General features: G+C 44.8%; 1 protein-coding gene across 3 annotated transcripts in view; it reads left to right on the forward strand.

The window, feature by feature from the left end:
• bdg (sodium-dependent transporter bedraggled) overlaps positions 1 to 15,038 on the forward strand; it is a 183,709-nt gene extending 168,671 nt beyond the window's left edge. For all 3 annotated transcript variants that reach the window (XM_084575816.1, XM_084575928.1, XM_084575867.1), the window contains 9 exons: positions 74 to 205; positions 2,929 to 3,032; positions 3,715 to 3,833; positions 6,290 to 6,549; positions 7,957 to 8,088; positions 8,198 to 8,300; positions 8,386 to 8,504; positions 9,825 to 10,031; positions 10,877 to 15,038. In XM_084575816.1, coding sequence (XP_084431942.1) covers positions 74 to 205; positions 2,929 to 3,032; positions 3,715 to 3,833; positions 6,290 to 6,549; positions 7,957 to 8,088; positions 8,198 to 8,300; positions 8,386 to 8,504; positions 9,825 to 10,031; positions 10,877 to 11,209 — 1,509 coding nt within the window. In that variant the 3' untranslated portion in view covers positions 11,210 to 15,038. The remainder of the gene's footprint in view (positions 1 to 73; positions 206 to 2,928; positions 3,033 to 3,714; positions 3,834 to 6,289; positions 6,550 to 7,956; positions 8,089 to 8,197; positions 8,301 to 8,385; positions 8,505 to 9,824; positions 10,032 to 10,876) is intronic.
• Positions 15,039 to 15,387: the final 349 nt, after the last annotated feature.

Below are 15,387 nucleotides of genomic sequence, written 5' to 3' on the forward strand. Positions count from 1 at the left end.
CTTCTTCGTATGTTCCTGCACCTTGTGGTCAGCCTATCTCCTTTTTTCATGCATCCTATGGCGTACCTTTCAGATCCTGGCCATACTGGGCATACTGTCCATGTGCCTGCTGGTGTTCATCACTATCCGCATGACAGAGCAGTGGGGCGGTGGAATATCGGGTCTTTTCAAGGCCGACTGGAGGGGCGTCCTCGCCGACACCAACGTGAGTGCCGTCCAACACGCGCCTGCTCCTGTCGCCGCAGAGTGTGTGAACGGAGAACTATACTACGAGGAAGCCTGCTAACATTTAGGTTTAGGTTTCAGGTTAACGGGGTTAACGTTCCAAAGCGATCCATGCTATGAGGTACGCCGTGGTGGACGGCTGCAGAAATCTACTACCTGAGGTTTTTTGACGTGCACTGACATCGCACAGTACACGGGCGCCTCGCTTTTCGCCTCCATCAAAAAGACGGCCGCCGCTGCCGGAATTTTGTCCCGCGTTCTTGGGTTCAGCAGTCAAGCGCCCTAACCAATGAGCAACCGCGGCGGGGCTGCTATTTTTATTTAAATGTTAAACTAATAATAATAATGGTTTTGTTTGTGGGGTTTAACGTCCCAAAGCGACTGAGGCTATGAGAGACACCGTAGTGGAGGACTCTGGAAATTTCTACCATCTGGGGTTCTTTAACTTCTACTGACATCGCACATCACATGGCGCCTTGCTTTTTGCCTCCATCGAAAAGCGGCCGCCGAGGCCGGAATTTGATCTCGCATCCTTGGGAACAGTAGTCAAGCGCCGTAACCACTGCGCCACCCCAGTGGGGTTATTAATAATGGTTACTTGCACTTGTCGTGTGCTGCCAAAGAAAAATAAGTCGCTTTCACAGACTACCTCATATGCTGTTCCGCATTCACCCTCGTATGCTACCTCGCGGACTATCTCACATCGGAGGCTACTTTTCAGGCTCAATCGCAGGTTGACTTGACGGCTGCTTAGCAAGCTGCCTTCGTCAATAGGTGGTATTACCCGATTTCCGCCAAAAGAGAAGCCTGTCAATGGCGCTAGACTTCATGCCTCGTTTTATAACTTCGCGTTCATTGAGGAAGAAGGGCAACTCGTGTGACAGTCAGCGCATGGCGGTGGGCGCTACGTTAGAAACGTGCGCTGTGTAGCAGTAAAAAATCAAAGGGTTGTTCACGACTGCGCCAGGAGCGAGCAAGCGATGCCCGGCGAACAGATTACCCGCTTGCGAACGTACAACTCCGCCGGAAGGACAACCGAATGCGCTTGCGGAAGAATGGAAAGAGAAAGATAGGGCAACTACCGGTCGACGAGAAAGTATGCAGCCTTGGATCTGCCGCGAATCACAATGACTGCCGCGCAGCCGTTCTCGCTCGATTGTGGGCAACTGTTTCGCTGAGCCGCGTCTCGAGGCCCCGCGGATCGCGCCGCGTTGCGCCAAATTGGCTCTTTCACCGGCCACAGTCCGCGCCCTTTCTCTGAGCGGTTAGGTTTTCCGGATTGCGGATACACGCATGCACGGTTGAATGCGGACGGAATTGCAGGCGGGCATCCACTGTTGCAGTGAGCGCGTTGCATTGCGCCGCGCATGGCTGTCTGTCTTTCGAAACGAGTGTCTGTTGCTGCCGTTGCTTTTCCGGCACCGAGCGAGTATCGAAACCGAAGCATTAAGTTGTGTGTTACAAAGGCGGCCTCGTTTTTGCCCACTGATGATTGTGCACGGAATCTGTGCTAATAGTCTGAAGGCAATCATTGCTTTTCTTTTCTCGCACGCCAATATTTTGACCTCTGATTTTTATGAGCGGACATGGTTTCGTGGCCATTTTATGTGTAGGTAGCCCTTGTGAGAGCATCTACAGCGTCCTTGCGCTTAACCTTACATATTATGGCGACCTATGCAGTGAAACTAAAAAAAAAAAAAAAAACGCAGCGGAGCTGCCACGCCGATGAGTATGCTAAATCTGCATCAAGGACCGAATCAGTGGCCTTGTGTTCGAGCATCCGCCTCGCATTCGGGAAATACCTGGTTCGATACTTGGTGTCGCCGGGTACCCACCGGTTTTCAATAGGTACAAGCTTTCCCCCTGCCCGGCGCCTAGCTCTCACAAGAGTGTGCGCTTGGAAGAGGCTCCGCTAACCCTGCTGCGCCCCTTCGGGGGCGAAAAGCTGCAAAAGTCGCGAGGATGAGGAAAAAAAAAAAAGAGGAAGACAAAAGTAATGAGGGCTACATACTGGAATTTTTCTACGCGAGGCGGAATTATTGTTGTCCAATAGCAGAACGGATCACTGTTCCATCGGCGCAACTATTTGGCACCTATGACCCCTTTCCCAAGCATTTCATCCCATAGAGCCGAGCACCAGGCCGGGGGAAAGCTTTTACCCATTAAAGAACGGTGGGTACCCGGCGGCACCACGCATCGAACCATGGTACCTCCCGAATGCGAGGCGGATGCTCTACCACAAGGCCATCGCTTTTTTTTTTTCTTTATTGCCTAGCCTTTGACACATTGCGTTTCACCGAACAAAATCGACAAAAATAACACAACACGCTATTTACATACGCTATTTACATGCGCTATTTACATAAGGCAATCGCTTCGATGGGTTTTTATTAGATGACGCGTGCTGCAATTTGCAAATTTAAATTCTCGGAATATGATTTTACGTTTAAAGTAACGCTTGTCGTCCGCTTAGCCATGAAAGGCGAATTTATTTATCGCCCGCCACGTTTGCTGTCGATGTCAGTTTTGTAGACTAATTGTTTTTTCACTGTGCCCAAAGTGCGATGTTTCAAAGGATGGCAAATTTATCCACGAGGTATAATTAATCTGCGGCTTTCAAATTTTTGTTTTAGATGTGATGTAATAGGATTACAGTGCATAGAAAATGCTCACAAAATATTAATTATTTTCTCTTCGTTTCAGTCATGGGTGGTCGCAGCACGTGAAGTGTTCATAACGTGGGGGCTATTCGGGGCCCTGGCTTTACATGTGAACAGTCGCAACAAGTTTTCGAGCAACATTACAAGGTAAACATGCACCTGCCTTATTTTCCGCCTTTCAACAATTACTGTCACGTGCACGACACATGGAGGGGCCGGTTTACTTTTTTCATTCATATGTCCCAGTGATGCAAGAGAACTTTCATAGGGATGACATCATCCATGGTCTTTAATTCTTTACGAGATCTATCAATCGTTTCTGATCTCTAATAGCACCAAAATTGAGTACTCGATATAAATTAATCTTGCAGTTATTGTTATACAAATACTGCTATATTGTTCGAAAAAAAAAACACTATTGCTTTTTTTTGGCCCGTCTTCAAGGCAAATTTGAAAAGGCTACTGACTCGTAGTAGCTTTATTTTTCACCTGCTAAACGACATTGTATGGGATAAAGTGGAAAAGTATGTTTTCTTTAGTGCCTAATTTAGCGTGCTGTACTACCTCAAGGCGAAAGATACCAACTAAGCAGGCATCCTATTCTAGTCAGAGTTGTGTCTCCTCCAAAAATTCGGCAAACACAATTTTATTATCCTAACAGCAATCTCAATATTGCGTGGACCAAGTGAATTGTAACCGATTCCACATAGACATCAGCTGTGAAAGGAAGCGGCAGTTATTATTTTAGAAATGTGATTAGGTGACCATCCTAACGCGCAGAGTTTCTCTCTCACCTGCTCCCTTACTCTCGTTCTCTCCCTGCCCACAGGAATATGATCTGCGTGACAGTGCTGGTCTGCACTGTGCTCGTGCTGGTCGCAATGCTGTTCGCCAGTGTAGCGCACCTCCTGCGCACGCACGGCATGATTCTAGTCAGCTCGTCTTTCGGTGAGTATAGACTCCTCATTCTCTTAAAGGACCTATGGATCGCGTTCCCGCTATGCTTTGACTCCCCCGTTTCCCCGCGCATAGTGACTCTCATACTGCAGATCCTTCACAGCTACACTATTTCCTGCACCGTACAAGCGATGTCGGACTCACCATAAAGTGCTTTAGAGCTCTCCGTCTTGATGATATAAAATGCTCCGTTTGCATTCCTTCCGTATGGTTTCGTAACGTGAAAGGTGGCTTTGCCACATATAAGGTATTGCTGCAGAGAAGCCAGCTTCTGGGGTGGATGGCCTCTGTGTTTGACATTGAAAAGTATTTTGCTTTCAGAACAATGTAATTGCTGTAAGAGGAGTCGTTACAAAACGTAGAAGGATATAATTACATTTATTTAAATATTGTTGACGCTACAGGCGCTTCCCACATGACCGCTATCATTTGGTAACAACGTGACATCACAGCCCTCCTGTATTGCATGAAAAGGTTGGAATCGGGTTTTGTGAAACGCGGCACAGATCATGCGAAGCAACTGCTTCGCATGATGAGTAACATGGCAGTCATGGCTTAACAGAGCAGCAACTGTAAGTTTGCAGTTGGCTTGCATACGTCGCGTTTCTTTTTTTTTTTTTTTTTTAGTTTGTCCTCCTAGACAAAGACACTCAAGAGATGCGAGATGCTTCGTGTAAACGACGCAACTAGTTACCTGTTATAAGTACATTTTAGCGAGATTTCTAGACTTCCGACGTTATTTACTGCAGCCTGCTTGGTCAACAACCGCCTTTTCGATAATAAAGAATTATCCAATTTTAGCCACTGTGGCAGCACTATCCTCGAGCCTTGCTTTTCGTTGGAGGCTGTCTGATGTCAGGGCACGTTTAGTGGTCCAAATTATTCGGCGCCCACCGCTATGGCGTGCCTAATAGCCTGAGTCGCTTTAGAACGTAAGCCCTATAAAACCATCCTTGAGCATTGCGCATATGCACTTCCTGGGGCACACACTACTTCCGTTTTAGTTAATTAAGCTGCCTAACTCTTACGAAATTGTTATCAAGAGGTGAGCGCATTCACATTGTCAACTGCCGCTCGCTGACTCGGCTGCAGCGCGCAATAATCCTTCGTGCGCGCACTGGGTTTGTGCGGCCTGGGGAACGATGGATGCACCATGGACTCGCCACCAGTGATTGGTGACGGCTGCGGCGCGGTAGAAACCCTCGAACACCTTCTACTGTACTGCGCCGCGCTATCCGAACCACGCCGCGAGTTGCTGGCGGCCTACAGAGCGCAGGTGTTAATCCCGGACAGCGTAGCTGTGCTCCCGTGACTGCCGGGAAATGCGCGCGCCCTCGAGCGAACACATGTGAGCCTGTGTGAATACATCGAAGTGGCAGGCTTAATGTCCCGCCTGTCTCACCTCGCCAGATAGTGCGCGCTGTGACCGAACGTTTCGTGTGTGCTATTTCGAACGATACGGCCGATCGCCCCACGTCGGCCGTCGGTGTTTTGTACAGTAAGCCGCGTGCGTGCGTTGGAAACAGTGGCATGGACACAGCACGCGTGCGGATCATGCCTCTGTACTTGACCCTTTGTGCCTCTGCATTTGTAGCTATTGCGGAGGCCTGCCCGATGTGCCGAGTGCTCAGTGACCTAAGCAACTTGCGGGCGGGCCTCAAGCAAACTACTGTATATTGTGCCATAGTGTATATATTTCTCTTTATTTTTATTTTTACCTACCCTGTCCTTTCTCCCTGTCGCTCACCTCTTTGATTTCCTCTACCGCTTCCTCACTATTCCTTTATTTCCGCCGCCCCACTTCAGGTGCTTCAGATCAGATAGCAGATACCGGAGCTGGCAAACATCTTTCCGTTCCTTTTGGATGTATAATAAAATAACCACGTACTACCACTACTACTCTCTGTTGAGGCGCTATGCGTCAGTAATGTCCCATTTAGAGTGTGCCTCGTGAAATGGCATCATAGTAAACCCTATCGATATTGGATATTAGAAACTTACATCGTTCCTGCAAATAATCTCAAAGCAGTTATTGCGGTAAAAGGCTTGGTATTGAGGCGTTTTGTGCGGTTGAAAAAAGCGGTAACTCATCCTGTAAAATTGCCAGCATTCGACCAGAAATTTGTTCCTAAATAGTAGCGAAAAGCACACTTTTCGTTCCTTTCTTAATTAGTAGTTTTGCTGGCAAATAGACATTTTGAACTTTAATGCAGTAACCACAACAGAATTTCTTCTTGTGTGCAAGCTGACATTTCGTAGTGTAGCAAGCTGTGCATAGTGGCCCGTTATAGATTCTGAAGACACGGAAGTAAATGTGGCGTTGTGGATATTTCCACCGACTGTCATCTAGGGTCTGATTGCTTCTGACGTTTTATCAAGCGCACCGACATGAAAGAAAGATCATGCAGTCCTTAACAGTGCTTTTCTCCATCGCAACGGGCGCGCAGAGGAGGAGACAACGGTACGGTTCCTGCAGTCGGTGAACGGGTCGTGGCCGCCGATGGCCCAGTCGGTGCCCGTGAACCTCCTGGCCGGCGTGCTGCTGCAGGGTCCGCGCAAGCACAACCTGCTCAGTGGCTACCAGGTGACGCGCTTCGCCGTCGAGGTGTTCCCCGCCGCTCTGTCCGCCGAGGGGGGCCGCAGCATCTCGCCTTTCTGGCCCATCTGCTTCTTCGTCATGCTCGCCGCGCTCGGGTTGGGGCAGCAGGTGCGTCACATATTCCTCGCAGAAAACATTAGGCTGTACTAAGGCACATCACCGCTCTAGGTATTCACACAGTACACGCGCTCAATTAAACGAGCACCCCCCCAATCCGGAGGCATAATCGATTTTTTTTTCCAGAATGTTTCAAAACTCTGCCGCAATTGTGGAGCTGTAGCAATGTCACCAGTTCACAATTGTTTGAATTTCAAACCGATTTTCAGCGCTCAGCAAGGAAACCCTTCTAACTAGCGTCTAGGTATTTCTTGCATTATTCGAGGTAGTGTACCAAAGACAAGCTGGCGAGGCGAGTCACGGCTGGTAGACCGCGCGTATTGCGCGGATTATAATTTAAAAGCTACGAAAGTGACTCACTTTTTTCACACTTTTGTAGTAGCAGAGCGGTAGCCGTTGTTGCAACATTTATGTTTCAAGTTATTTGACTTCATCAAAATGTGCCGCAATAAGCCCAGCTATTTCTACAATGTATACCTCTACACTAGCACCCCAAGATTAATTAAGAAGCACCGATATTGGCTGCAGATTCTCCATCATTTATTTCAAAGATTTGTCACTTGAACTGAAAGAAACGTGAATATTGAAATCGGGTGGATAGGAAGGCAAACGCCTTTATTGACTAACATAAAACGATTTATGTGTGAAGAAAGAATGCTTTAATGCCCGATGTAAGGAAGCGTGTTTTAAATTAGAATAGCTATTTTCTTCAGCGCAGTGCCACAAGTCAATTTTCAATACGGTCCCTAGTTTTCCGCGATTGCAAAAAAAAAAAAAAAAGAACAGAAAAGCACGGATTTCAGCATTTCTTTTTGCAGAATGGTATGTTAGCAACCACTAACCGTGCGTTTGCGAACGTCAGTAGTAATGACGGAATATGAATAATTTAATCGTGTAAGCTTTCTAGAACGCTTGTTCCTCCACCCGCTTGAGCAAGCGAGTGCCGAGTAAGCAGTCTTACCCTACTTCATAAATACGATTTTCGGAGCCAAGCTACGAGAATAGAGTATTTTTCACTGTTCAGCGAGATACGTAAAATGGGCTCATCCACCTCGCTTATGAGCTGCGAAAAAAGCCAACTTCTTGTAGACCTTGAGACGCCAAGGCGCGGCTGAAGATCATCTGTAGGTCATCCAGCTGCTGTGGGAGCACTGAATCAAACAGTAGCCTCCTTAATTTTAAAGAACGCACATTTGAAATATGTAATATATTTCTCAATGACAAAGTTGTATGCTTGTTTTATGACTTTTTGTCGAATGTTTCATTCTGTTTTCAGTTGCGGGAATTAAAAAATTTCCGCCTAGTAAAATTAAGGTGCTTAACCATCAGTATAAAAACTTTTTTTTGTTATAAGACACGGTGGAACCAAAATCTGCATCCATTTCTTGTTCGTTACAGATATGCATCTGGAATTGCATCGTGGATGCTGTTGTGTACATTCGACCAAAGTTTTTCACAAAATGGAAGACGATAGTCACCTTCATCACGTGTGCTGTAGGATTCCTTCTCGGGCTTTTCTTTGCCACTGATGTAAGTGTTCTGCGTTATTCACTGAGCATATCATTCAAACATCAATGGCCATAAATTTTATGGCAAACAGACTTCTGTGCAACAAAACTAATCATGTGCTCCTTCACAGGCAACCCTGCATCTGATGCTCTTTCTGGACGTGTGGCTGGGATCCCTTTGGTGGATTGTTGCACTGTACTTCATCATGCTCATAGTCGTGCTATTTATACAAGGCAAGTTCTATTTTCAAGCCATGCTGAATATCTTGATGAAAGAATTAATATCGATGTTGCAATCAGTAATAACTTTTCGATCCAGGTAAACCATTTGGAACTGACAAGCTAGTCAAGATGATTGTGCAAAAGGAAAGGTCCAAGTCTCTTTACCTACCACTGCTGACTTTCCATTGGAATGTCCTGCTGCCTATAGCATTTTTGGCAAGTATTCAATCCACTTTAATTTATTTAGCATCTTGCATGCAAGAACTAGAAGAAAAAAATGCAGGCCCAAAATTTTAGCACCCCTTTTTACGCAGGTTGAATTAGCAGCAAATTGTAGATACTAAATTTTGTATATAACAAAATCAATTGTCAAGCAATAAGAACATAGATTTTGCAGTATGCACTTTCTTTCGGGGACATGCACGACTCGTAGAGCAATTTGTAACTGGGCTCGGCAGCGCAGCCGGTGGGCCCCGCCACGTCTCGGCTGTCAAAATACGCTTCTAGGCGTCTCTAACAGAAACTGCCAGGGACCAAACAGAGGTCCAAGCACAGCAGACTAGGTTAAAACGTGAAAAGCGCGAACAGAACGGCGAGCACTGACGGACGGACATGAAGCGAACGGATGGAGCGAACAAAATATGGCGGCCAGCGCGGGATCAGGGTGCCGCTCACGGTTGCCAGACATACTTTTGTAAACCCTCTATTGTGAGCATCTTCTCAAATGTGAATGCAAAAATTCTTACAATTGCTGCTTTTTTTGGACTTGTGCGCATTGTCAGCTGAAACATAACTTTTGTTGCGAGCAAGAGATTGCGTGACCCTTGTTTGTGGGAGTCCCGATGCATCAACCCAAGACATTTCTATTTGCTCATTGGGTTTCCCTTCATTACTACTTCATTAAACCACAGTCATGCATTACCACAGATAGTCATGCTCGTTTATGCTTGTTGATTAGTGGCACCTCGTCAGCAACTTACCGTCAGATCACAGGACAGTGAGATCAAGCTTTTGGTGCTAAATTCCTTAGCCAACATGCACAACTCGGCAGGGAATTTTTCACTCTGTACTGCCAGCAGGTAGCAGTGTATAAAAGAACACTCCCTAATGCCACAATGCACAAGGATATGAGATTGAATCCTGGCTGCAGCGATCGCTTTCTGATGGAGACGAGAAGCTAAGCGCCCATGTGCTGTGTGATGTCAGCGCGCATTAAAGAATCCTGGGTGGTCGAAATTTCTGGAGCCCCCCACTGTGGTGTCTCTCATAGTTCGAGTCGCTTTGGGCCGTTTAATCCCAGAAACCAAATCAAGCCATCCTAGTGCCATAAGAAGCATAATGAGAACTTTAGAGCTTCTGATATATGTGTGGTCGACTTGAGAACCTTTTTGTTGCTCTGTGCTGGGCACCCAGCTTATGTCCTCTCCTGCTAAAAATAATAGCCAAGTTAGGCTGACATCCTTCAGAACAAGTGAAAAGAAGCTAATTTAGTACCAGTGTGGCACACTTTGCTCATGCATACATTTCTACTTTCAGATGCTGTCAATTGCCTTCATGCGGTCAGGCCACTTGGCCATGTTTTCGCCAGAGTCCCTGTCTCTCTTCTACCACTACTGGTCCCCTTGGGTTGGCTCCTTTTGTGTGCTGCTGCAGACCTTGCCTCTTCTAGGAGTGGCCATAGTGGCTGTAGTTGAAGGCCTCAAGATTGTCGTCTTCAGCAGAAACCAGGCACAAATGCACGAGGTGAGCTTACCTGAAAGGACTGTGCCCTTTCGTTTTGGGTTCATGCACGTCATCTGGCTTGTGGTGATCCGCTTTACCTTTGGCCATTTAAGAAGTTGCAAATGTGCAACAGTTGGTCTTGTTGGCTGCGGGTATCAGTAACATATGTTTAACTAAATCATAAACTCGCTACATTTTGCCTTATTGCTTCAAGCTTAAATTTGCTGCCACAAAAAAATCGTGGTGCACAACTTTCTTACCATCAATAGAGAGGCAACATTCAATTCGGCGAAGAAAAAGTAATTTTCTGTTGATCACCTCAACTAGGTGAAGAGGCGACGGCAACAGAAACTGCGATAAAGACTTGCTTTTCAATCTATATTTGCTCAAAATTATGAAACTGTTTTCAATGAGTGCTGGTTGGATGAAGAACAAGAACAGATCCAGCACTGAATTGACCAGCATGAAAGGGCATCATCAAAAGAACATGTGTGCACTGGACACAACATTCTGATAAGTGGACAGAGTCTCTTCTCCTATTATTAATCTTGTCGTGATGGGGAATTCCATCTTTCTTGCTTTTCATCTGCTGCTGTCCTTTTATTCCTTTGATCATGTTCTTCAATTCAAAAGCAATTTCACCATTTTTCTTGGCTGGAGTTGTTTTTTGTCTAGCATATATATACACAATGTTGGAATGCATGGAATTTGTATTACTGACTCTCTGTAATGTCTAACACAAGGTAGAGCAGAAAAGCCACGATTGGTTGTTGAAATAAAAAATAAAGTGCAATATTCAGCTTTTAGGACTCTGAACAGCAGAGTCAAATTGATTAGCTAATGGGTTGTCCCCACTTCTAATGCAGAGAATCGAGTCCTGGTGCTGTCCCACATTCATCACGACAACCCCAACAACAGATGCACCACCTGCTGCACCAGAGGCTTTGCAAGGCGTCTCTAATGTGGCGTTTGAGGAAGATGTGCCACCGAAATACTCACCACCACCATCCTACTCAACTGCCACGGCACGAATGGTCCTTAAAGAGTTGCACAAGTGCCAACAGCCAACACCAACAAGTAGTGGACGCAGCTCACTGCTGAACCGCGACCGTGCCGACAAAATGCGGCTCAGTTTTTCAGATCTTCATTTCAGCTTGACAACCCGAAGTCCTCCCCAGGAAAACTCGTCAGACGCATGAAAGGAGAGGAAAGGTGTCCGAGTTCTAGAGCGAACATGATGCAGGCATTTTTAGGGAGAGGCACTTCAAAACTACCTGCCCTGAACCTTGACTGTTGCTGTGATTGCCAAATCCTGTAGCGAGGTGTTGCGTGACGTCACTTGATTGAGTGCAGGAAAACTTTCATGACGGTTTAAGCAGGACAAACATCAAAGCAGTGTGGTGCAATGTGAATTGCGACAGTGCAGTAGCCAGACTATGTTCTGTCTTGCAGAGGCTAATGAAGCTGCTGTGGTCCAATTGATCTCTTTAGACACGCCAATGCATGAATGCATTGCACTCGCATCCTGAAAAGGAAAAACATCCTCCCAAGGCAGCAAATTTTTAAATATTTTCTTGACTGTACAAGAGAAGAAAAAAGTGTACGTCACTACTGTGCACAAGTTCAGGGTACTGCCTTTGCGCAAGCATCAAAAACAGCAATTCACAGAATTTTGTACTTGACATTTCAGGGTGGAATCTGAAGCAGTGGCAGCAGCAGGATATATGCTGCCTTAGGTTTGACCAAACTGTCCTAACAGCTGCTTTTGACATGTGTGGGTGTACTAGTTCATTTTCTGTGCTTGGTGCTCCTCTGAAGACCATTGCATATACTCAGACAGTAGCAGAGGAGTGTTGGCGAGTCTGTAGAAATGTGTTCGAGTAATCTTCAGCATGCAGAATATACTATCCATTTTCTAGGCCTCCTTACTAGGAGTGTAGGCAAACATGCCCCTTAAAGAAGCTAAAGGCTTCATGCAAATGGCGAATGATTGGGTATGTATAAGATGTGTCTTTCTTTGTACACAAGATTTTTATAGAGGGCACTGAGCCATGCAAGACACTAAGTGGAACAATTTGTGCACAAAATAGCGCTCATCCAAATAAAAAGCAGATGTGGTAGCAGAGTGTCACTAGGTCATGCACAAAAAGAAAATTGAGGCATTTTTAGTGTGCAACTAGAAAACGCTATTGGACTTGGACAAGTGTGACACAGGACTCCACCACAGAGGGTGTAGGAATTAGCAAAAATGTCATCCATACTAAAAAAAGGCCGAAACTGTTTTAACACTGCCATTTGCATTAGAACAGAAAGTAGGAAACAAAAGAGCAATTATCAATTTCCACAGAGCGTAATGTCCCGTGATGCAGGTTCGTGCGACTGATTAAATTTTTAACCTTCACTGACATGACTGTTAGCAACCATTGTCATGAACTTGTAAACCAACAGTTGATCCCAAAGCACACCTTAGGGCCCCAATTTACGAGTCAAACGTGAAATCAATGACTGTGATGGGATAGTGTCACTATCATTACCCGCAAGTGTATCAACTCTAAGACATGTTTAGCCAGAAAATGTGTTTTAACACGCTTCTGAAAACATGGCAAGGGACCCAAATTCAGCCGAGTGCCATATTTCGCACTAGCTGAATGTTGTTTATCAAGCATCATTCTTAGCGTGCACAAACTTTCCCCGGAAGGGCTGCTATTGGGCACTACATTTAATGTCTCATTCACATGGTTTCCGTGTGTGTATGTATGCGTACCTGAATGTGGCACATATACTGTATACAATTTCACTTCTTGCACATGGCAGAAAATGTGATATCTGAGGTTGTGCACGCAAGCTTAGCACCATGTGACTAGACAAGGGACCTACACTGCTTGGGGCCATTTGTACTTCACAAGTTCCTGCTTAAAGCTTAGATGCTAAGCCTTTGTGTATCACCTCCATTTTCTCTAGTGTGCTAAATGCTGCATAGATTAAAAACAGCACCTGTGACTAGAACAGGCGTTACCGGAGTATGCTACGAATTTGCACATGAAATGAATTCACTACAGCAGAGGTAATAATAGGTTTCAAGCTCTTTTAAGGGCTTTATCTTTCCATACAGGTAGCTCATCTACAGCTTAAAAGCTCTCCTTCTCTGAAAAGAAGTAGTTTACCTACTCTTTCACAGCAGTAAGCTGCCCCAATTAAACCGTAACGGTTTGTGGAACCACCATGTGAAAACTTCACAAGTGCACAATATGTGTGAAGACCTAAGCGTAGAAGTCCCCAATTATGCAAAAGGCTTGCCCTAAGAATCTTTACCCCATGCACTGCATTACTGTGAAACGAGTACAAAGCAGGAGTGCTACACTTGGCTTTTTTACTGCCATAATACACTGCTCCGCCTTCAAACCATGTACCAATTTTTACCTGCACAGTTCAGGCTTGTTCCAAGCAAACCTTTTCCCGTACATGTTCTATGCATACACGACTTTAGCAGCCACCCAAAATATTTCAGCAAGACCTTGTAGTGTTTTCACTATAGAACTACATGCACCGTTATTGCAATTGCTTGTTTGCAATGTCTCCTCAGGGCAGAGTACATTGAACAAATTTTTTTCTGCATGGACTAGCGACAAGAAAGAGTTATTTGTATTTATAGGATGTAGCTCAAATTTATTTAAATAGGTTTTGATTTTGTGCTGCTGAATTTTTGGCAATGCCTCCTTTTCTTACGTTGGCTCTGAGTAGTACAGGGCACCTTGAAATAATCTCCTGAAGTTTACGTCCCTAGTGGATGCACCATATGAGAATTTGAGCACTGTGTCATATATATCAGAGACAGGAAAACACTGTAGAGGACTATGACACGATTTGAAACTGAAAATATGCAGCAAGTGGTCCCGAAGTGTGCACAGCGCATCACATCTAACTGATATGTGAGTGCACCTCTTTCCAGACACCTTAAGCTTTGTATTTACCTTCCAGTTAGATTATCTCTAAATTCCTACAACAAAGCACACTGGAATTTAATTAGGCAACTTGCCAGCCACAAGAATGCTAAACCTGAACTAACCGGCAGTTTTAGTTCTTATTTATCAGCTTTGATTACTGTTGGTCTTATGGGAGCAAACCCTTGGATCAGGTGAAATCTTTACATGTCTACGACTCCAAGTCTCATACTCCCCAAAAACTATAGGATGGTCAAACTAGGGGAATCATTTGTAGAAGTCCTGTACAAAACAGTGACTGTGTAAGTAGTTGAAAATTTATCTATACTGGTGCTGTGTAATAGGAAAGAAACACTTGAGGTTCTCAAAATCACAGCTTGAGGGGCAAGTTGGTGCTGCATAGTACCCAGAAATGTGGCGCCACAAACACAATCACATGAGAAGAAACACAAAGCAGGAGCACTTTTTTTTTCCACACTACCAACTATAATATGAATCTGAACACACACCGTTTTGTTTTCCTCTTTCAGTGACACATCTTGGCTTGGAAAAAAAAAAAGAAAAGAAAAAGTGCGCCTGTGTTGTGTTTTTTCTCACGTGATTGTGTTTGTCACGCCACATTTCTGGGTACTTGAGGTTCTCATTTGTGTGTGTGTGTGTGTGTGTGTGTGCGTTTGTAAATATGTGTATATATTGAAAGAAAAACAAAATATGATCAAGAAGAAAAAGAAAATGTGTGAACTGCACAGAAAGGGCACTTCATCTGGCATTTGCTCTGACCAAGCTTTCAATGCAAAAAACAAAGAGGGATACACAACAAAATGCAGTGTTGCTCTATCTCAACAGTGCTGACTTTTGCAATATATAGGACATATCTTCATGCATTCTGAATTGTGTCAAGATTGCAGCACAGTAAATTTTGCAGTTAAAATCTACACAGTGGTTTGTTGGTTGTGAAGCAGATAATACAGCTGGATTCTACAAGGTGTAAATAATAGAATGCAACTTTGAAAGATGCATGACAAAAAGGAACAATCATTGCAATGTACCAATTGTAAATAAAATAAAATGCATTGACAAGTTGAAATTTCCTGCCTCACTAAGCAAACGGCACACTTTTGCCTAGGCCTTTTGGCTGACATTGATTTTTATTACTGTACCTGTTAGTGTGAGCTGTTTTTTTTCCTCTTTCAGTGCCACATCTTGGCTTGGGAAAAGTGTCTATTTGAGTAAAGCATGGGCACGGGCCTAGAGTAAACAATGTATACTTGGATACAAGTGCCTTTATGAATGTAACCTACTAATAATGAATGTAACTGAAAGTACATTGCTGAAAGAAAAGAAGTTTTTCAGCAGCAGCCAAGCCAATCGGTCAAAAATGACCAAAATTTATGCTCCTGATCAGGTCAGCCGAAGGCTACAAGCCTGATTGCAAT

The sequence above is a fragment of the Amblyomma maculatum genome, chromosome 1 (genome assembly GCF_055883805.1).
Source record: "Amblyomma maculatum isolate TAMU_Amacu chromosome 1, ASM5588380v1, whole genome shotgun sequence".
NCBI classification, from domain to species: domain Eukaryota; kingdom Metazoa; phylum Arthropoda; class Arachnida; order Ixodida; family Ixodidae; genus Amblyomma; species Amblyomma maculatum.